The 22,200-nt window shown below is 43.9% G+C and overlaps 1 protein-coding gene across 3 annotated transcripts in view; it reads left to right on the top strand.

Moving 5' to 3' along the window:
- C2cd3 (C2 domain containing 3 centriole elongation regulator) overlaps positions 1 to 22,200 on the top strand; it is a 105,725-nt gene that overhangs the window by 58,279 nt on the left and 25,246 nt on the right. For all 3 annotated transcript variants that reach the window (XM_021165953.3, XM_021165954.3, XM_029479229.2), the window contains exons 18-27: positions 991 to 1,174; positions 2,195 to 2,367; positions 3,415 to 3,538; positions 6,603 to 6,871; positions 7,286 to 7,375; positions 8,486 to 9,088; positions 12,222 to 12,560; positions 17,085 to 17,223; positions 18,946 to 19,010; positions 21,393 to 21,598. In XM_021165953.3, coding sequence (XP_021021612.1) covers positions 991 to 1,174; positions 2,195 to 2,367; positions 3,415 to 3,538; positions 6,603 to 6,871; positions 7,286 to 7,375; positions 8,486 to 9,088; positions 12,222 to 12,560; positions 17,085 to 17,223; positions 18,946 to 19,010; positions 21,393 to 21,598 — 2,192 coding nt within the window. The remainder of the gene's footprint in view (positions 1 to 990; positions 1,175 to 2,194; positions 2,368 to 3,414; positions 3,539 to 6,602; positions 6,872 to 7,285; positions 7,376 to 8,485; positions 9,089 to 12,221; positions 12,561 to 17,084; positions 17,224 to 18,945; positions 19,011 to 21,392; positions 21,599 to 22,200) is intronic.

The raw sequence follows: 22,200 nt of genomic DNA, 5'->3' as shown, positions 1-22,200 counted from the left end.
GTGTGAGGAGCCTCAGCTCTGAGGCTGTCTCCACATAAATAGTCTGGCAGTACTGCTCAGCAGCTGAATACCGAGCTGGCATGTACAAGGCCCCAGATTTAACCCCAAGTACCACACTGAATGAATGAATTAATTAATTAATTAACTCATGGGCTAAAGAGCTGACTTGAAATTTATCTAGAGATATACAAATAAGTACTTAGAAAAATACTATATTAGTCTGTTTTGGTGATAGAACAAAATGTCTGAAACTGAAACTTTCAGAAAATAAGAGAGGTCAGTCTAGCTCAGTATCCCCCATCACTTTGGCCTTCACTGAGGAGCCCCTCCATTGTATCACAGTGATTGATAAGCCAGATCAGAAGGCCATGTGCCAGAAAGGCCAAGTCCATAGGGTGATATCACTTTGTACCAGCTTATTCTTGAAAGACCTAATTTAGTCCAAAAGACTAGCAGTAGTCCCTTCAGAGAGAAGCAGGGTCAGTGGGCTTGCCACTTCCTTCCAGATCTTATTTCCTATGTTGCCACCACCTCACAACATAGCCACACTAGGGACTGAGTCTGAGGCTCGTGAAGCTTGGCGCACAGATCATAGCCAGACAGTGAGCATCATCAGTCTTTAAAGAATGCAAATGGAAACCTTCAGGAGCGCTCCTCCCCACAGACACAGGCATAGTTGTTTAAGAGACTATGAGTGCTTGACGGGACATGGAATATTTGAGCACTCGTATTCTGCTCACCAGAAAAGGTTTCTGTTGAGTATTATCATGGTACTTACTGCACCATAGCCACAGGAAATGTTAGTGGGAAGATGCATTTCTAGCAGAACTGGGACCTACTGTCTAATGCCTTCAAGGTGTCCATATCCTCATCTGTGTTCTCAGAAATAGCATGAGGATAGAGTTGAATGATACATATGTAAGTCAGTGTGCTGCACATAAAGCACCCATTGACATGTTCAATATTCTCAACTGCTTCTCTTTCCTGAAGGAATTACGCTGAAGCCCTTTAGAACTTCAACCACACTGTGTGTCCCAGATCCCGTCTTTAATAGTGAACACCATCACTCTCTCCTGTTGCCGACTGACGTTCCAGTGCAAAGGCTCCTGCTGAGTGCCTTCTCCTCCCAGGGGCTGGTGCCTGGAGGAGGAGTCCAGTTTGAAGTCTGGTGCAGGTACAGTATGGACAACCCAATCTCCATACATAGGAAGGAAGTGCCCAGTCCTAAGGCCCTGTCCTTGGCCAGGTGGAACTATTGTAAGAAGCCCAGCAGAACGCTCTTGCTTTCCATTGTTTACATCTGACAGTAGCTTGTGGCTGGAACTGACAATATGTTAGGCTCTTCTGAGCAATCGTGCCTCTACTTGTACCCTATAGTAGGAGCAAAGCCTCCTTGCTTTACCTCCCACTTCGGTTTACAGATAGTGTTTCCCATCCTTGGTATTCGTTCACCACTGTGTTTACTTGGGTCTTTATCATATGAGGCCTAACTACTGGGACAGCCTTCCAGCTGCTCTCCCCATCTCTAAGCTGCTTTTCCCACCATCAGAAAAAAACTGTCCTCACAAAACAATGTTACAGGCACTGGGGGGTTTCCAGAAGGATGGTAGTCTGATTGTAAATGTTTAGCCCTGCCCCAGCATCTGTTTACACCGCCAGGTAATCTACAAAATGACTAAGAGAATACAAATGAATGTAAAGGAAGGAGAATGGGATCATAAACAGCACTGTCACATGACACAAATATTCTCTACAATCAGGTGGAAACCAGACACAAAATAGATTTTTTTACAGCCGCCTAGGAGTTAGTGTGACATGGAAAGGAAATAGAGTGGGTACCCACAGAGTCTTGTCCTACTGAAATTAGAACATCACAGACCTAGAAACAAAGATGAGCCCCAGGGACCAGGGAGCGACCCCCCTGCCCTGAAGAAGGCCCAAGGCACATGCAGAGTCTCATGCAGAAACCTATAGGAAGCAGAGCTTTGTCACCCTGAACCAAGGGTGTGGATTTATAAGGTTGCTTCCATGTGATGGGTAGTGTATCCAGCCAGCACAGCCACCATCGTATACCACTAGTCCCAAACAGCTGGCCTCAGAAGGTAACTCACTACTGAAACCTGATCACTGGGGCAGACTGCAACTTATCCACCTGATCATTCTAGCTGGCATGTTGTGCTTTTGTGGTTTTCAGATACTATTATCCTAACATAAGGGACCAGATGGTTGCCAAAGGAACCTTGCCATTATCAAGGATCTGTGCCATGGTAACCATGCAGTACCGTGAAGATGTGGGAATGCAGAGCTTTAATCTCCCACTAACCTCCAGACTTGAGCACAGCAGAGAACTGAAGAACCAGTCGTCAGGTAAGTGAAGACTTTATATGTCTTTCCTTTTCAAAGGCACTGTATGTAAATTTCTTTTTCTAAATTAATGAGTCTTCACTTTGGGGGTATTTACTGTTTTGCATCTCACCCACTCTTAGAAAAATGGGTATAGAATATATATTGCAGCTTTGCACATAATTTTAGAAAACTCCCAGTTCCATGGACTCTGAATAAATGTTGCTTGTCTCATTTTACCTTGAACTGTTAAACATGTAAAAATCCCTCTTAGCATAAATGCTGAAGACTTTCTAGGTACACGAGAAAGTTATTCTAAGCCAACATGAGCAGAAGTGGGACTGGTGGGATGTGATGAGCTCGGACTGTGGATTGACTGTAAGGAGAAGGTTAAAAAACGTTTTTGATGTGTGTATTCACTCGTGGGGAGGGAACACCTGCCAGGGAACGTGTGTGGGAGTTAAGATTTTATTTTATGTGTATTTATGCCATCCATAGGTGTGCCATATGCATGCAGAACCCTCCAAGGTCAGAGGAGGGAGTCAGATGCTTTCAAACTAGAAGTACAGGCAGTTGTGAGCCTCCACACGAGTCTAAGAACTGAATGTGGGTCCTCTGCAAGCAACAAATGCTGAGCCACCGCTCCAGCCTCAAGAGAAGGCTAACAAGATGGCTCAGCATCTGCTGCCAAGTCTGATCATCTTAGGCAGACTGCAAGTTATCCACCTAATTTTTCTAGCTGGCATGTTGTCAGTCAGTCCCCAGGACCTACTTGGTAGAAGTAACCAACTCCCACAAATTGTCTCTGACTTTCACACTTAACCTCTCCCCACCCCAGATAGATAGATAGATAGATAGATAGATAGATAGATAGATAGATAGATAGATCTTGAAAGATAAAATAGAACTTGAAAGAGCTTAACAAGAAGAATTTGGCATTTTAAATGGTATTATAAGCAGCTGTGATTGCAGTCATCCTCCTGTCTCCCTGGCTAGGAGCTGATGGTTTAGAGGAACAGAGATCCTTCCAGCGAACCTAGTAGTCTTTCTCTTCCTGTTTTCATTCATCAGGTTTCCTGGATGTGGGTTTGAGGTACCGGCGTAGCCCAAGAACAGCAGAGGGAATTCTTGCTGCCCGAGCTGTCTCCATCTCAGTCCAGATTATCAGAGCCTGTGGTCTTCAGGCAGCAGCCAAGTAAGTCCACCTTAGAAAAGTGCTTCTTAAACCTTCCTGTGGTGCAGTCTACACAGCATGATGCTCTCATGTGTGTGACTGACTGAGACCTTCCTGAGGTGCAGTCTATACAGCATGATGCTCTCATGTGGGTGACTGACTGAGACCTTCCTGAGGTGCAGTCTATACAGCATGATGATCTCATGTGGGTGACTGACTGAGACCTTCCTGAGGTGCAGTCTATATAGTGTGATGCTCTCATGTGGGTGACTGTCTTGTGAAAAATTTCCATTTCACTAACCATGACTTTCTGTTAAAGAAAGCATTTCAGAATTTCAGGAAATCACTTGTAGTCTCTTATACTGTTATTGCAAATTCGTCTCTTGACTTTGCAACAACTTTGTGTTCTCTCTTCTTAGTCCCCTACTACCATGGCTATGCACTGTACCCTCAAACCATGCTGTGCACTGGCTGCATGTCCGTCTCTAGATCACATCCTCTTTTCCCCATCTTGTACTCATTCCATGTGTTCTCAACATAATGGCCAATAACTTATTAAAACTAGCTCCAATTTTTACCACGTGTCTCCTAAAAGAAAGCCACAGGGCTAACTTTGGCCTGGAGAGATGGCTCAGTGGTTAAGAGCACTGACAGCTCTTCCAGAGGTTCTGACTTCAATTCCTAGCAACAACATGGTGGCTCACAACCATCTGTAATGGGATCTGATGCCCTCTTCTTGTGGGTCAAGAGAATAACAGTGTACTCACATACATAAAATAAATAAATCAAGAAAGAAAGAAAGAAAGAAAGAAAGAAAGAAAGAAAGAAAGAAAGAAAGAAAGAAAGAAAGGAAGGAAGGAAGGAAGAAAGGAAGGAAGAAAGAAGAAAAGAAAGGAGGGAACGAAGGAAGGAAGGAAAAAAGAGAAAGGAAGAAAGCCACAGTCCTTGTAGTGTTGTAAGGGTCCTCTATCATCATTGTAACCTCTGTTTCTCCACTCCAGTCACTGGCCCTCTTGTTGCTTCTGAACACATTAAGCACATTTCCCCACTCAGGTCCCTTGTCTCCTGTTTATTCTGCCCAGTCCCTCTCTGTAGGGGAACAGTGTGGCTGTTCCCTTCAGCTCTTTGCTGTTATTTCTCTTGGCCTTAATATTCTTCCTCTTGCCTGTTGCATCTCTGCAGCCCCCCTTTCCTGTTAGCACCCAGGTTGTAACGCATGCTGCTCTGTTTCTATTGGGCATGTGTTTTCCCACATTGGACTGTCAGTTCCTCTAGTTAGAAACTTTGTGAAATCCTCTCTGCACCCCACATATCACATGCTTGAGCTCTGGCAACAAGAGGCACTAATAGAAGTACACCAGGCTCTTGCTTCAAACTAGCTCACTTTTTTTTTTAAAGATTTATTTATTTATTATATGTAAATACATTGTAGCTGTCTTCAGACACTCCAGAAGAGGGCGCCAGATCTCGTTACGGATGGTTGTGAGCCACCATGTGGTTGCTGGGATTTGAACTCTGGACCTTCGGAAGAGCAGTCGGGTGCTCTTACCCACTGAGCCATCTCACCAGCCCCTAGCTCACTTCTAATATGAGTTCAAGAAGAAAACAACTTCCCCTAACTTCCTCTCTTTTTGTGACTGAGTCAGATTGTTCACCTGGAACTTTCCTAGTCTCTAAATGTGTAGCTGGGTGACTGCCGTGTGAGGCCTGATGCTGAAGCAGCTGATGAAGGCTCAAAGTAAACCACTCCTTATTAAACTCTCCAAGTAGATTTTGCTAAGATCCCAGCAACATCTTAGTGTTTGTCAAAACGCTTTCAGGGCAGTAAAATGGCTCAGTGGGTTAAGGTATTTGTTACCAGGCCTGATGATCTGAATTTAATCCCTGGAATGCACCATATAGGAGAAAACAACCGCTAGAAGTTGTCCTCTGACCTCAGTGAGTGACACACAAAAATAGATAATGAAAATGTAATAAAAATAACTTCTTTCAAGCAATATTTATAAATTTTATTTTATTTGATGTGTGTGTGTGTACCATGTTCATTCAAATACCCTTGGAGTCTAGAAGAAGGTGTCTGAGCTAAAGTTAGTTATAGGCAGTTGTGGACCACTCAGTGTGGGTTCCAGGAACAGAACCAGGATTCTCTACAAGAGCTTGATGAGCCTTCTCTGACCCCAAATACCAGAGCTAATAAAATTGGTCATAATCATCTGCCAATAACAAATGACACTAAAGGCGCTGCACTAAGATCACAGGTATCAATTTCATTGACTAAGTTGGGTTTACTGCTAATTGCAGTGACAGGAAGTAAACACCAGGGGGAAGCAGAGAAGGCCGCAGAGGACTTGGAGCATCTAACTGGGAGTTGCTCCTCTGGGAAAGGGCTCAAAGGAACACCACTTTGCTGCATTGTCTTTCTTATTAAATTCTATCGAGAAGAAGGTCAGGCGAGGAGACGAGAGTCAAAGTTGAACCTGTTAAGCTACAAGGGTCACCCAGGCTATGCAAGAGTGTTAGGCTTACAGAGTGATCTTGCTTTGGTATGTTCTAAAGTAAGATAGTAAAGAAATCTAGTTTTTGTCTCACTTTATTATTATGACAGGGTAACCTTATATCCAGTATCTCAGGGTAGTTTTTAATCAGGTTACTCCCTACATTAAAACTTTTGAGTTTCCCATTGTTAGTAGCAGTGGTATCCCAGTTTTAACTGAGCATTTTAACTTAAAAGTTAGCATAGTTTCAAGTTGGGGTGTGCTTTTTTATGTATAAATTATCTTCATGTACTTCTATATTAATATGCTAAATACATTATGAAAAGTATCCTACAGATAAACTTTAGTACATATAATAACAAGTTTTAATATTTTCTTCCAGCTTTTTACCCCCTGAACCTCCATGCAAATGTGCAGTCATATCTAGGTTGCTAAGAGAGCACATTATGGCACTGCCAAAAGCCTAGCTAGAGAGCTGTTGGTAAGCATGCCCAGGATTGTGTCAGAATAGCAGAGATGATTCCTGGGCACACAAGCAGATTTCTAATGTGTCGGGGTAACTTATTCTCATCTCCTTTTGTCCCCTACAGGGCGTTGGCTGAGCAGGACCCCGCTTTACAGTTTAGCGCCACCGTTGGAGTCAATGCTTCTGTCACCGCTCATCTCTCATTTCTGCCCAAGGGGGAGCAGCGCCAAACCCGCCCTGTGGCCTGCTCCTTCTGCCCTGAGTTCTCCCACCACATTGAGTTCACGTGTAACCTGGTGACTCAGCACTGTAGTGGAGAAGCCTGCTTCCTGGCAGAGCTGTTGGAGTTTGCAGAAATTATTTTTGCTATCTATCATGAAAATACCAAATCAGGTAAGCACCAGATGCCTTCAGAGCCACATAAGGCTCTCTTTCGGATGGCATGTTCCTTCCTAGGCAATACCTGAAAACTCGAGAAGTAGGAGTTATAATCTTTACAACTTCCAAAGGGCAGAGCAAAAGTAAGACGTGACATGTTCATGAAAGAGTGTTCAGATGTTAGTGCGTGAGTGTGAGTGAGAGTGGTTCTGTGCTCGGGAGGTTTGTGCACTTTCCTGTGTGCCTGCAAAAGGAAGGTGTGATTAACAGCCTGAAAGACCCTCAGACTCTGACTAGCATGGGAGCAGGAGAATCCCTAATGCATTGGCTCAGCCCTGATGTATGTGTAGAACTGAAATGTTCTAGGAGTCTACTGTAAACAAGCCTCAGTGCCCACCAGTAACTCCTCATTTTTGCTTCACTTAACAGTCAGTGATATAACCAGTATCCAGTCGTGCAAAGATTATCTGCTTGGAATAGTAAAGGTTCCAACGAAAGATCTGCTGGTCAAAAGATCTGGTAAGGATGTTGTCATGATGAGGTAATTCTGTCTAGCTCCCATTGCAAAATAAATACACAAGGAATTCTGTCCCCTAACACATGCTGTGAACTCACCAAGGTACCTCACAGTTCTCACAGGCATGGTAAAAACTGTCCCAATGTCAGAGGTCATACTCACCCTACTTTAGGAAAACTGGTGCCATGTTGAGAAGACAGTAGCAGTACCTCTGCATCTATGGCATGACGTAACATCTTTCCTCGGGCTTTGTTTGACCTTACAGTAAACTTCCAGCAGGACAAAGAAGCACTGTTTCCGTTAGACGAGATGATCTCAAAGAAGCTAATTGGCCAGAACCACATTGCTATTGCGTTTGCGTTTTCACAATTTGCAGTGTAGTCATTATTTACCCATTCCTTTGCCTCTCTGTTCTCCACTACAGTAGAATAAAGATAACATAGAGGCCTGAACAAACAGGCCCGGCCTGGCACTGGGCCCAGGATACAGCTTCTTGCTCCATTCCCTTTCCTTTGCACTCACAATACCAGGGCAGTGTTTCAGATTCTATAGCACTTCCCTTCAAAGCACTTCCTCAACCATTGTTTCATTTAGCAATAGACCAACTTAGTAAATAAGATCACTATGGGCGATTAATGAATTATCCAGAACAAACCACTAGTTTGGAGTCTAAACCAAGGAAAAAGCTCAAATCTTCCAATTTCTAGCTTTATCTTTCCTTGATCTCACTGGGTCTCAGTGATCAGAGAAAAGCAGGCTCCCAACCCAGTGTGGGTATGTTTTCTTCCTTTCTTTCTTTTTTTTTTTTTTTTTTGTTTTTTTGTTTTTCTGTTTTGTTTGTTGTTTTTGTTTTTTTTTTTGAGGCAGGGTTTCTCTGTGTAGCCCTGGCTATCCTGGAACTCACTCTGTAGACCAGGCTGGCTTCGAACTCAGAAATCTGCCTGCCTCTGCCTCCCAAGTGCTGGGATTAACGGTGTGAGCCACCACTGCCTGGCATGGGTGTTTTCTATTCAGCACTGGGCCAGGGTAGTGGGAAGTCAGATGTAAAGAGGCGGTGTGGTGTGTTTTCTCTTTGGAGACAGTGATTGAAGCTCTTTCCTTTTCCCCATAAGGGATCAAAGGATGGTATCCTGTCATTTTACCAGAAGACAAAGGCCTGCCTCAGGACCTGGACTTGATGCAGAAGATTGTGGGAGGCCTGGAGCTTTCTGTTTCCTTCGCACATCCGGGAGATAGAGAGCGGGTACTGGAAGCCGCCGAGCTGCTGGGCTGGAGCTTTGAGAGTATCCCAAAGGATCTTGTCAAGACAGAAGAAGAGGTGCCAGCCACTGTCACCATCTCTACCCCAAGGCTCTGGCTTCCTATCCACTGTGTGCTGCTTGCTGGTCATACGAACATTCATAAGAATACATATTGCTACCTTCGCTACAAGCTGTACAATCAAGAAGCCTTTTGGACTCCTCTCAGGAAACCTAAGGAGTCTACAAACAAAAACCAGGTCCTGATTACTTTCAAGGCATCCAAAAGAGCAGAAGTCACTAGGAGCCAGTCCCTGCTTTGGTACTTCAGGGAAGAGAAATTAGAGATCCAAGTGTGGCGAGCCTATGGCAATGACAATTTAGAGAGGCCACACCAGACTGACAGCTGGATTGGTTCAGCCTATGTAGACCTGTCCAGACTTGGGGAAAAATCGCCCAGGACACTAACTATCAGTGGTGAGTGAAGACTCAGGGTTAGCTCTGTTTGAGCACCTTCTCTGTACATAAATCCATCGGGTTTGTACATGTAGCATGGTTCCTAAGGTGTTATAGCACTTCGTTAACGTGTACAGAGTGAGGTTGGGTGAATCCTTGACTAACTCTAACAGTGTGGCAGAGCCTGTGTGATCACTGAGGGTGCGTTGGAAAGAACGCCTTCCACGGATAGTCTCTTTCCTGGTGTTTCTCAGGACATTCATCTTTCCTGGTGAGCACCTCTTAGAGCTGATAAAATAACAGGACACCATCCTGGGATCCCTGTGGGGAAAGGGAAGAATCAGTCTTCAGAGAGAACAGCCTCTCTACGTCTCAGATTCCCCACTACCCTGGCCCAGTGCTGAAATAAAGAAAATCTGCATGCTACTAAACTGGTTCAAAGGCAGAAAGGAAAAGTGATGTTTTACAGACAGAGTGCACGGCTTACTCCTGTTACACTCATTTGGTGTTTAAGGCATGCACTTGACCCTGGGAATTCAGATATGAGAAAGAATTCATTCCTAGCCTGACTGTGTCTATATTCTAATCTAATGGAATACAGCTGTGAACAGTGAATGTGAAGCATAAGAACTAAAGCAGAGGGTGTTCTCAGTGGGGCACTGGACTGTGCCATTCATTCATCATGGCCCTTGAGGTTTGACTAAAGGACAATCTCATCTGAAGTGATAGTTTCAAAGGATTTAGGGGGAAACAAGGGAAAGGAGAAAAGAAAAGTTTTTTGCTTTTGTTTGAGTCAGGGTCTCTCTGTGTAGCCCTGGCTGTCCTGGAACTCACTTTGTAGACTAAGGCTGGCCTCATCCACCTGCCTCTGCCTCCACAGTGCTGGGATTAAAGGCATGCGCCACCACACCCGGCTACATGTTCTAAAGACAGGAAGAACAAGTGTGCGAACACAGAGGCTTGAAGTAGTTAGGTGTATTGCAGATGCTGTAAGCAACATGATCTGGTCAGGGTGCACAGGTTTACAAAGCACTACAATAAAGTGGCCCAGAGTACTAGTTCCATCAAAGCAAAAGTGTTTGGTCTTTCTTCCAAGAACTGTGGAAGGTTCATTCGTGTAATAGGTTCTGGAATGAGAAGTTAGAGCTTTGCCCTCTAGAAAGTGAGTCTAGTGACTGTAATGAATTGAAGGGCGCCAACCAAGTGTTTTTGTTGGCTCATGTATCACATAGCCCAAGGTCACCTCAAATTCACTGTAGCCAAGGATGACCTTGAACTTCAGATCCTCCTGCCTCTCCCGTAGAATACCTGGATGACAGGTGTGGACCACCACATCTTGTTTATGTGGTGTTGGAGATCGAATGGGCTTCTCATAAGCCTGGCAAGCACTGCCAACTAGTGCACACCAGCCATGACTAGAGTCTGTACAAGCGTGGTACTTGCTCAGTTTAGCACGCCTGTAAGGTATTTCCCTACTCTATGCAGTTAAAGGAATGAGGTCAGGGCCCTCTTTTACTTCTGTTTTGTTTTGTTTGTTGTTTTGGTTTTTGGTTTTTCTTGTGGATATGTGGTTTTGGTTTTGGCTTTTTTGTTTGTTTGCTTGCTTGCCTTTTTGCTTAGTGTCTTTGAAACAAGGTCTCAGGCTATAAGCCAGATTGGCATAGAAGTAGTGATGTACCTTTAACTGGCCTTGAACTCATAATCTTCCTACTTGAGCTTCCCAAGTGCTGGGATTTTAGGCATATAGCTCTAAACCTTGTATTGGACAGATGGCTCTCTAAAAAAGGAGAAATGCGTGAGTCTGGGTGATTTCCCAAACTGTTGGGTTCTTTGGGGGGCCTATAGATATAAGTCTAACCCTATGAAGTACCTCATCAAATGCTACATTGCCTTTTTAGCTAGGCCAGCTCAGGTCACTTTGTCGAAACTAGAGAAAAAGTCTTTGAAGCAATCCAGGCTCACTTGAACTAACTTTTCTTAAAGATAGGCTTTTAACTTCACTGCTGAAAAAAACAGATCTGGGACACAGAGTATAGGTCAAGGGTCAGAATTCCATCACACATTCTCCCTTTTTAGTAAGTGTTTCCAAAGAGGCTATTGAACTTTTCAGATTGTCTTTGTCAATCATATCCTACTAGTTTAAGGTTTGTATTCTCTTGTACAAAAGCCTTATACATTTGATGTGTTTGTTAAATGTCAGTCCACATCCACTAAGCCAGCCAACCTATTTCCATCTACTGTTTAAACTTCCTAAGGATAAGAAGGACCCACTGGGTTGCATATGGGTGTCCTCCCTCTATAGTGACTCTTACTTTGTGCTTTTGAGAGCCATGATAATCTTTGTATCAAGAAGAAAAGAGGCTATAAAAAGACCCCCCCCAAAAAAAATCAGTCTTATTGCCATCTATGGCAGGTAACATCTTTTTCTCCTGATAGGAATGAATCTAGCAAAGCAGTCTTTGAGATTGAGAAGGAATTATTAGGGCTCTAAATAAAATCTCATTTTAAGATCCAGCAAGCCAGTGAAGTTCAAATCCACTGAGTATTGGGAGAATATTCTTTTTTTTTTTTTTGGGAGAATATTCTTGACAGGTTTCTTGACCCATCCGAAATTCTGGCACAGAAAGAACTCAGCTGTTAGTGTCCCTTACTCTCCTTGCTCCTGCCACCCCCTCCTGCCTCCCTCCTAGTGGATGCTTGGGATGATGCAGGTTATGTGCAGATGGTAAAAGAGGCCGAAATGAGCCCTGGATAGCTTCCCAGTGGGGAGAAATCTAAGTGGGAGCATGTGTGCATGTTCTGCAGAAGAGGGCCCCTCTTGTCTTTACCTAGTTCCTCCATGTGTGAATTCTCTCCCATAGCAGTGCTGCCTGCCAGCAGAGCATGGGGTTCTGGCTTCAAATCAGAGATGTGACCGCTTAATGTTAGTGGATAGAGTAGGGACAAGGACAATCAGGAATGTGACCACTTAGTACTAGTGAATGTTAGTAGACATAGCAGGGACAAGGACAAAATATTTCTAGATACCAACAACTTCAGATTCATGCAGCAAATTGTGTTGAGACCTGTGGTGTATCACAGGGAAGAGGCCCATAAGCAGCCTGTAGGAGGCATTCTTTCTCACGCAGGTTTTCTTACTTCCATTCTCTTGCAGGGGTGTATCCCCTGTTTGGAAGAAATGCTTCCGACCTCTCTGGAGCTGCTCTGCGCATTCATGTGCTTCTCTCCCCGCTCTCCCCACACACTGAGCCTGTTCGGGAGCTGGACTCCATGGACTGCAGCAGCCACAGTGAGTCTGAGCAGCACCCCAGAAAGAGCGAAGCGCTCCAGCTCTCTCCACCCCATGTGCTCCAGACGTCTCCCACCTCCACCCAGGTCCACGGCAACAGTGCTGCAGCCCAAGTGTGCCCCGCCCAGGAGGGCCCTCCTGAGTTGGATGGGACTTTTGCAGTCAGCATCCTGGTAGAGAGAGCCATGCATCTGAGCTTGAAAGGTATGCTCCCCATACTTACCCAAAAGCAGGTGTCCAGTTCCTCGGGTTGCTCTCTGTCTTCACAGAACTTTCAGGTTATGCCAAAACCTACAAGTTTAGTTGTAGGTTAGTTTTCTTAGTTGATAGTCATATTTGCCAAGCCTAAAGGCTGAACTAACATGTAAACCTTTCTAACGTTAAAGCCATCTTTGTTACTTGTATTAACACTGCAGATCATAGACTCCTGTCCAGAAATCCAGGGGTCACCCTAGGTGCTTCCTCTTCCTTATCCAATGTCCAGGGCTAGGATTGCTCAGCTGACAACATTCTTTTTTTTTTTAAAGATTTATTTATTTATTATATGTAGGTACACTGTACCTGTCTTTAGATGCTCCAGAAGAGGGTCAGGTCTTGTTACGGATGGTTGCTGGGATTTAAACTCAGAACCTTTGGAAGAACAATGCTCTTACCGGCTAAGCCATCTCTCCAGCTCAAATGGTTCTATTCTTAAACTTCCCACAACTCTCTTCCTCCTCTGTTCCAGCTACTCAGGTCCTCAGTGTGCACCCAGGACCGGGTGTTCTTAGCACTGGGTCTGCAAGTCCCCGGGAGATGCATAAGGAAAACTCAAGAGCGGGTGATACTGCTACATACAAAAAGAATTGTATTAACAGTGATGCCTCCACTGCTGACAGCCACAGGAATCACAAGCATCTTGTGTCACCTCATATCTCAGAATACCACTTTATTCTTACCAGCTCTTAGGACTTATAGACTTAACAATACAACATATCACAAAGTTCTTCTAAGTTTTGATAGCTAATTGGATTTTATTATAATCCGATGTGTTTTGCATTACAATTTTTAACTTTTTTTTTTTTAAGATTTATTTTAGATATAAGTACACTGTAGCTGTCTTCAGACTCACCACAAGAAGTTATCAGATCCCATTACAGATGGTTGTGAGCCACCATGTGGTTGCTGGGAATCGAACTCAGGACCTCTGGAAGAGCAGTCCATGCCCTTAACCGCTGAGCCACCTCTCCAGCCCGCATTACAAATTTTTAAAGAAACACTATTAAATGAAGAGACCCAAACACTTCATCAGACTGCAAAGGAGTCTCAGAAAACAACCTCCTCCCTAGCTTTGTTCAGCCTTGCATTGCCACTGAGATTTTTGCTTTGCTATCATCTTTCCTCTTTAGGCTGCTCACTCCGGCTCTACCCCCAAGGCTTAGGTCTAGCATTACCATGGACCAGAGAGCTGCCTGGCATAAGGCTCCCCTGTCTGGTCCCTCAGCACCTTTCTATTATCACAGTGTTGGCCAAACAGTAGTCATTTTCCCCATGTTTTTCTTCTCTGATAAATAAGCTCTATCAAGAGTAAAGGCCTTGCATTTGTTTATCTGCATTCAGTCATTAGCAGCAAGATGGACAGTAGGGCTTTCTGTGCAGTAAGCATTTGTAGTGCCAGGGATAGAGTGGCAAACAGGGTAAACAATCCTATATTCATCTCAGGTCCCTGACATATGGCTTGAAGAAGAGGAAGGACTTCTGTCCATGGTTTTAAAGGTTCAATCATGGCTGCGTGGCCATAGAGGGCAGAGTGTGTAGCACAGGCTTTTCTTTAGGTCTTGGCAGAAGATATAAAGAGAATGGGAAAGAGGAGCCTAGAACAACAACCTACAGCCCTCAAGGACACACCCCATATCATATCCCACCTCCTCCAACTAGGCCCAACCTCCAAAAATAGTCCCTCCAACTGAGAGCCAGGCACACAGCACATGAGCCTGTGTAAGATGTTCATTCCCAAACCCTGACAGCTCCACCCTGGTTGTTGCTTCCAGGGCTCCCCTCCAATGTCTTTCTCATTCTGCTACCAAGACTGTGTCTGACCAAAAACCTGACCTTGTCTCTCCATCAGTTCAAATATTGGTTAGTTTTTTGTCACTTGCAACCCTGCCAACAGCACACAAAGTCCTGCCCATCCGGCCACATCATATTCACCAGCTTCATTCCTCACCACGCTCACTCACAGTCAACAACTTTTGTGCCAGTGCCCTGTCTGTCAAGCTTGTGCTGTTTCTTCTGCTAAAAATGCCTCTGCCTCTCTCTCTCTCTCTCTCTCTCTCTCTCTCTCTCTCTCTCTCACACACACACACACACACACACATTTGTGTGGCTTGCTTCCTCTTAGACGAATGGGCTAGAGTGTTACCATCAATCTGAGGCCACCCTGTCACCTATTAGCAATACACCTGCCTCTGCACCCAGCAGGCCTGTACCCCCACCATATTCTCACAAGTAATAGCATTGTGTACTAACTACTGTCTGTGGTTCTAGTCCACAGGTCAGAGAGTGTGTTACTTATTCCTGTGTCCTAGCATCCTGACTCTCAGGAGCAGCTAAGCAAACCTAATCTCCTGTCTGACTATGAGGCATAGCCTCTCACAGTTATGGCTGAGTGAACAACTTGGAAATCACTTGTTATTTGGCCTCTTGTAACAGCCAGCTCCTGACATATTAGGGCAGACCCCGAGCTTTAGGAGACTTTATTTGCACTCAGGTAGCTGCTCTTGCAGTGACGATCGCTTGAAGTGATGACCCTTCACCCGTACACTTGTTTTGTTTTTTTTTTTTTTAAGATTTATTTATTTATTTATTAATTATATGTAAGTACACTGTAGCTGTCTTCAGACACTCCAGAGAGGGCGCCAGATCTCGTTACGGATGGTTGTGAGCCACCATGTGGTTGCTGGGATTTGAACTCTGGACCTTCAGAAGAGCAGTCGGGTGCTCTTACCCACTGAGCCATCTCACCAGCCCCCACCCATACACTTGTGTGTGTGCATCAGCCAGGTCGGGGAGTGCAGACGTGCCACCAGTCTCTGACCTCAGTCCTTTCCATGATGCCAAGGGAGGACTAAATACCTGCATAAAGATGCACTTTGCAGTTCTGCTCAAACATTATTGTATCTTTTATGTTTCTGGCTCTGAGTTTGTCACTGTCAGCTGATTCCTTTATCACTAACTGTTGGGCTAAAAGCTCCTGAACTGTTTCTCCAAAGTCAAAACAGTAGTTTGATTCCAGGACCTCTGCAAATAGTAACTTCAGAAGTAAAGCTCAGGATGGAGCTGGGGCAGGGGCGGGAGGCGGATCAGATCAGTGTTTGCACCCATCTAGAATTAGAATTTTATTATGGGAAATGATTTGATAGCATGTGTCCAGAGGAGAAACATGAGGCCAGGGAGCCAGAGTGAAGTGGCAGTAGTAGAAAGGTCACTAGTGAGCCAGGTTTGGTGGCATATGCCTGTGTTGCCAATAATAAGGACGCTGAGGTAGGAGGACTGAAAATTTGAGGCCAGCTTGGGCTACACAGAAGGAAGGGAGGACAGAGGAAATGAGGGAAGGGAGTGTGACAACCTGTCAGACAGAAAGAGTAGCCCAGACAAAGACCGGAGGTAAGAGCTAGACACAGTCCTGTTTACGCAAATGTGAGGCTCCTTCAGCTCTCTCTGATACCCGGCAGCTTGGCTTCTTAGCCTTTGGGTCACAGCTAATACGGATATGGGAGTCACGGGATATTGACAGCAACGAAAGGTTTCTGATTGTACAGAGACCAGAAGTTAATTCAGAATCAAGCATTAGCAAGTCTCGGGTGTTTCTGGCACTTTACAATGCTTGACTTGACAGCAGCCTTGGTGCTGAACTCACAGCACACACGTTTTACACTGCATATGCAGTCACCACTCAGGGCCAACACACACACACACACATACACACACACACACACACAGCCTGAGACACCTGGGGCTGATTTTAGACTGTTACGTGTTACAAGTTACAATGTCATACAAAGTTTTCTCTTTTCTCTCACTCTGTAGCCTTGGCTGACCTTGAACTCACAGAAATCCAACTGCCTCTGCCTCCCGTGCTGAGATTTAAAGACGTGGGCTGCAGCGCCCAATAATTTAATTGAGAGAAACAAACTCTTGTAATATTTTCTCATCATTGTTCATCAGCATGTATCAAATTATTTTTTCTATGGGCGTTAGTAGAATGTTAGGCTTTTTTTCTTAATTTCTGAATTGTAAAGGAGGAAAGGAAGGAAAGAAGGAAGAAAGAATCTTCCCATGGGTTTTCCCTTGGAATTAGGATGGAATTTCCAACATTTTTCTGAAATGGCCCTAAACATGTTTCTTCCGTTTTGTAATTTGTATCTATGCAAAATCAGACTAAATCAACCACACCCTGCATTATCCAATATTCAACCAAGATTTTACTCCTTATGTAAAAATAAGCACAAGCATCTCACTAGTATATAGACTGCTTTATCTTTTATGGACAGGAAATTATGTTTTATTTTTAAATGAATTTTTATAATTTGCTGAATAAATATTTATTTCTATGGATGTTTTAAATTGATATACCTGCCCACGCACGTCACATATAAATTTTTTCAGATAAAAAGTGGTCCCTCCCAAGTAGATAGTTTAAGATGCTCTGCCCTAAAGTACAACCAGCCCCACTGTGTTTTCTTTCAGGGAGCCCCTTGACAGACCGGAAAGTATCTGTACCCAGTTGCTGTGTATCCTTTGCCACCGCCACTGAGCCATCTCCTGTCTACACTCACGTGGTTGAAAACACGGATTCCCCCATCTGGGGTTTTCACCAGCAGGCAAGGTTTGTGCTTTCTGATGTTTACCACCTGTTTAGAATCAGCTCTTTGTTCCAGGAGACCACCTCGGAGCCAGAAGCATAACAGATAAAATAATGCTTGAGAACTACAAAGCGAATCTTTATGAAGTTATTTAGTCCCAGTGTTTATGAAGTCATGGCTACCAGTAGTTAAAAGGTTTATTGCCATGTTGTTGGGGGTTTTTTTAACCTTACTGCAGTGTGTGTGTGCGCTTGTGCGTACACACTCATACACATGCCATGGCAAGTGTGTGGAGGTCATAGGACAAATTGTGAGAGTTGTGGTTACCCTTGTGGTTACCAGGGACAAGTTGAGTTGTCAGGCTTGGTGGCAAGTGCTTTTACTTGCTAAGTTATCTTGTTTACCTTGTTTATGAGTTTTTATTTCTAATTATTGCTCAAAAAAAGTGAGAGACAGACATATGCCTTGCTCTGTTACACTGGGAATGAAGATGAGTAAATGCTGTCTGCCATTAAGACATCCTGAGAAGAAACACAGACATTAAAGGTGGCCCTCAAGTGTGGCAGTGATGGAAAAGATAAGTCGGATGCTGGTAGTAACATGGCTCAGGGAGAAAAGATGATTTAGGCCAATCTGGAAGTCAGAGTGTACTTCATAAATAAAACTCCTTAGCTAAATATTGAAGGCTTTATGCATAAATTATGTAGATGATGAAATCAGGGATATGGGTGATATTCCAGGCAGAGAGTTAATTGCAGTAAAGGAAGAGACCTTTCTTAGTGCAGAGGAAAGAGCCCGGTCTTTATAACCAGAGAAACTCTGCATGCAGACACATCCCTGACATAGGAGCTGTGTGAGTCACTGAGTTACCTGCTGTCTCCAGACACCTGACTCTTCATCTTAAGATGGATATCATTGTATAGGTCGCTGTAAAAATCGAAATTAGGTGAGGGTTTTTTTTTGAAGGTTGTTTAACCCATTTTAATAACAGACATAAAGCTCAGAAGGTTGATATAATCATTATATAAAATACTGCCTTTTAAAATATAAAGTTGCCAGTTCTCATGCATGTATATCCCTTTAATCCTAGCAGTCAGGAAGCAGAGGCCCATGTGACTCTATGCATTTGAGGTCAACCAGGAATACATAGTAAGACTTTCTAAACACACATGCACACGTACTCCCACACTCACTCACACACTGAGATGGGGAGTGCTGTTTTCTATTGAATGTAAGGATTTTTTTTCTCATATCATTTGATGAAAGGAAATCATCATTTATATTCAGGTTTATTACACGTGCTTTTATAAGTATTATAAATGTTGAGCTGGGTGTGGTGGCGCACGCCTTTAATCCCAGCACGCAGGAGGCAAAGGCAGGCGGATTTCTGAGTTCGAGGCCAGCCTGGTCTACAGAGTGAGTTCCAGGACAGCCAGGGCTATACAGAGAAACCCTGTCTCAAAAAAAAAAAAAAAAAGTTTACCTTTCATCAGCTTCAGGGTTTATGTTGTAGCCAAATTTTGCATCCAGCCAATCTGTCAGCTCTTCTCACACCCACGGAATAAACGCGTCTCTGAATTCTAAGGAACTGGCTTCTTCTTGCAAAGTTTTCTTTGCCTCTTCTAATTCTCTCTGGGTTTCTCCTTGAGAATGTCTAATGATAACATCTCACCTGCAGATCTAAGTTCTGTACTGTAGAAGGTTCCTATGGCTAACTCGTGGTGATTGATATTTTTTTCTAACAGGCTTTCAAAAGAGCTGCTTCTGGACCCACATCAAACCCTGGTCTTCAAAGTGTGGCATAAAGGAGGTATGAGCCCTAGTCTGTGATTTTCTTTTCCAGCTAAGCAAAGCAAAGCCATGGTGTCTGGTACAGGAGAGCCATACAGAAGACAGCATTATTCTCTTGGGGAATTTAAATACTTAGGAACCTTTTTTTTGTTTTGTTTTGTTTTGTTTTGTTTTGTTTTGTTTTTGGATTACCTGCTTAATCCATTTACATTTGAGCCTTTCCAATTGTATTTGTCTTTAACTATAATGTACAGAACACATGTAAGTCATATAAGTCGTTTTCCTCCACTTTATATGATATTAGGCCTTCTGTTGGTTCTGGCTTGTCCAGCAAGTAGTATAGAAGGAGTGTTAATGTCATGGTCCTTGAGCCTACCTTTACTTAGCTACTATGGGTTTTTTTTTATTGATTACAGTGATTGTCTCACTGTAATCTGGTCTGTTCTGACTATATAGCTATCGCTGTGTATTCTTCCCTATGCAAGGAAGGTTGGATGTCGCAGATAAATAAGATGACCAGGACACCTTATCTTCTCACAGCATAGTAAATTTAGCCTCATTACATCATCCCTGTAAATCCAGCTCCTTAAAGAACCTGCTAGCTCCTGGTTTCCAAACAGTCCGTTGTTTGGAGTCGTCCACAGACGCACAGTACTTTGTCTGCCAGTATTGACTTTCAGTATTGACTACAGGCCTGAAGAAGAACAGGAGTGTCTTGGGCATGAAGGACACTGGCCAGCCTTTTCCTAGGCTGTGTGAGGATGAGTGTGAGCTACCACTCTGCACTCACGTAAGGCCCCTTCCACCAGCCTCGTGGATGTGGAGGACTGGTCAGAAGTCAGTTTCTCTCAGTCTGCATAAGTAACTCCTAGTGTGTTTAACTGGGCTCCACACTCCTCCCCTCTTTTCTTTCCTCCCTAAGGTTCTATAGGAATTGTCTACCAGACCGGGGTTCACTTCAGTTCAATGGCAAGAGAAAAAGAGTAAGCTTTGATTTTATGCAGACCTGGGTTCAAATCTTCACTCTGCCATTTGCCAACTGAGTAACCTGAAGTAGACCATTGTGCCTGTTTCTGATCTTACACAATTAGCATATAGTTCTTTCTTTTGGGGTTGTATGAAGATTAGAAATAATATCTGTAAATTACTTGGTACATAAGTGCTGCTTAGTAAATGGGGCCACTTTCATTATGTTGCTACTGTGCTAGGGCCACTGAGTATAGAGAATAAAATCCAGTCCCTATCCTCGGGGCCCTAGTGGGACCTGCAAGCTCATGTTATAAATGTTTAGGCAGCTAAGGTCCATCTAACTATCTTCAGCACATGAAAATATCTCTCCCTTTCTAAGGCCTGCCCTCGCACACCCAGCAGATGTTCCACAGAAAGCATCCAGAGCACACCCTTCTGTGTTCAGCAAGTACTTGATTTCCTACCCTGACAGTCACTATGCTAAGTGACAGAGATATGAAAATAAAAGAAGGCAGGTGGCCCCTGTCTTCACAAAGCTTACAGCTGTGGGGGACACAAGAAATGCAGTATAGCATGCTTGGACAAGTATAGGGCATGCAGGAAGGGGGCCTTTAACCCAAACTTAGGATATCAAAGTGGCTTCCTGGGCCATACCCCAGCTAAAGCTGGATCAGAGGGACAGCAAACAGTATTCCATGCTGTTTTCCAGGGGCTTGTGTTTCTTTTATAAAACTAATTTAGTCAGTTCTTAATTAACTATGATACATAAGTATCCCTTAGAAAATGTGAGAGATACAGGCAACTATAAATAAGAAAATAAAAGTTTATTGAAATTGCATAATTTCAAGAATACCCCTTATATGTGCATGCCAGCGTGCCCATACACAAACCCCTGAGAAAAATCATGGAAGCACAACAAGTCTATGGAAAGTGGTATATGGATTTAGATTTTTTTTTCTAGTTGTTTATATCAAAAATACAAAGCACACCTCTGTCAGCCTTCTCTGATGCACCAAATCAGGGGTCTAAGATGTAACTCAGTTTGTAGAATGTTTGCTGAACATGTATGAAGTCCTGGGTTCAGTCCCCAGTGCACATAAATATAGCATGGTGACAACTGTATTCCAGCATATACCTGTATCCTAGCCTCAGGAGATAGAGGCAGCAAGATCAGAAGTCCAAGGTTACCCTTGACTACATAGCAAGTTCAAGACCAGCCTGGGATACGTGAAAACTTGTCTCAAAAAAGGAAATGGGGTCCGAGTTAACCACAGCACAGAAAATGACTTTTGTAACAGGCTCTGGCTCCTGGCCTCATTGCCAATCTTGTCAGTGGCTCTAGTCATATAAAACAGCTTCCCTGAGTGTAGCCTTTAACCTCCACAGGAGGACACACCCAGCCATGCTACCCAGCTCTTCTCTTCTCCCACAGATGAAGAGAGGGTGGTTGGCTTTGCCTCGGTGGACCTCTCCCCACTACTGTCTGGCTTTCAGTTTATCTGTGGCTGGTACAATATTACAGACTTCAGTGGAGAGTGCCAAGGGCAAATCAAAGTTGCTATTTCACCTATGGAGAGCCTGATGCACCTAAAAGAAGAAAGACAAGCAAGACGCGGCATAGAGACTCCAGGATCACTGGTAGGTTTCCTTGTTCACACCTAGCTAAAGGTTCTCCTATAAGAAGATCCTTCGTGAGCCGGTTGTGGTGGCGCACACCTTTAATCCCAGCACTTGGGAGGCAGAGGCAGGCGGATTTCTGAGTTCAAGGCCAGCCTGAGTGAGTTCCAGGACTATACAGAGAAACCCTGTCTCAAAAAAAAAAAAAAAGAAGAAGAAGAAGATCCTTTGTAAGTCTGGTACTTTGAGCTTATAGCCCACGTTTCATACAAACAACCACCTCCTGGCTTGGAGGGGGAGTGGGAGGGGGAGAAAAGGAAGTTTTCCAGACTGTCCAGAAAGCGGAACTCTATTGCTGTTATAGGTCTTATTCATGTTTTCCTGGGTTCAGTCCGCAGTGCACATAAATATAGCATGGAATCAGTGGGTGTTGCATGAGTGAGTGTGTGAGGAAGTGACCAAGAGTTCAGTGGTCCCTTTATAAGAAGTCTCCTCATCAGCTCTGGTTATCTGACGTGTAAATAGAAAACCCTGTCCAGCCTAGGACCTGAAAGAGTAAGAACATAAGTATTAGAAAAACAACTCCAGGCAGTCTGAGGGCGTGGTGTGTGAACTATGAATAG

This window comes from Mus caroli, unplaced genomic scaffold (assembly GCF_978045245.1).
Source record: "Mus caroli unplaced genomic scaffold, Mus_caroli_1 scaffold_8, whole genome shotgun sequence".
Lineage (NCBI taxonomy): Eukaryota > Metazoa > Chordata > Mammalia > Rodentia > Muridae > Mus > Mus caroli.
This window is presented reverse-complemented; position numbering and strand designations above follow the sequence as displayed.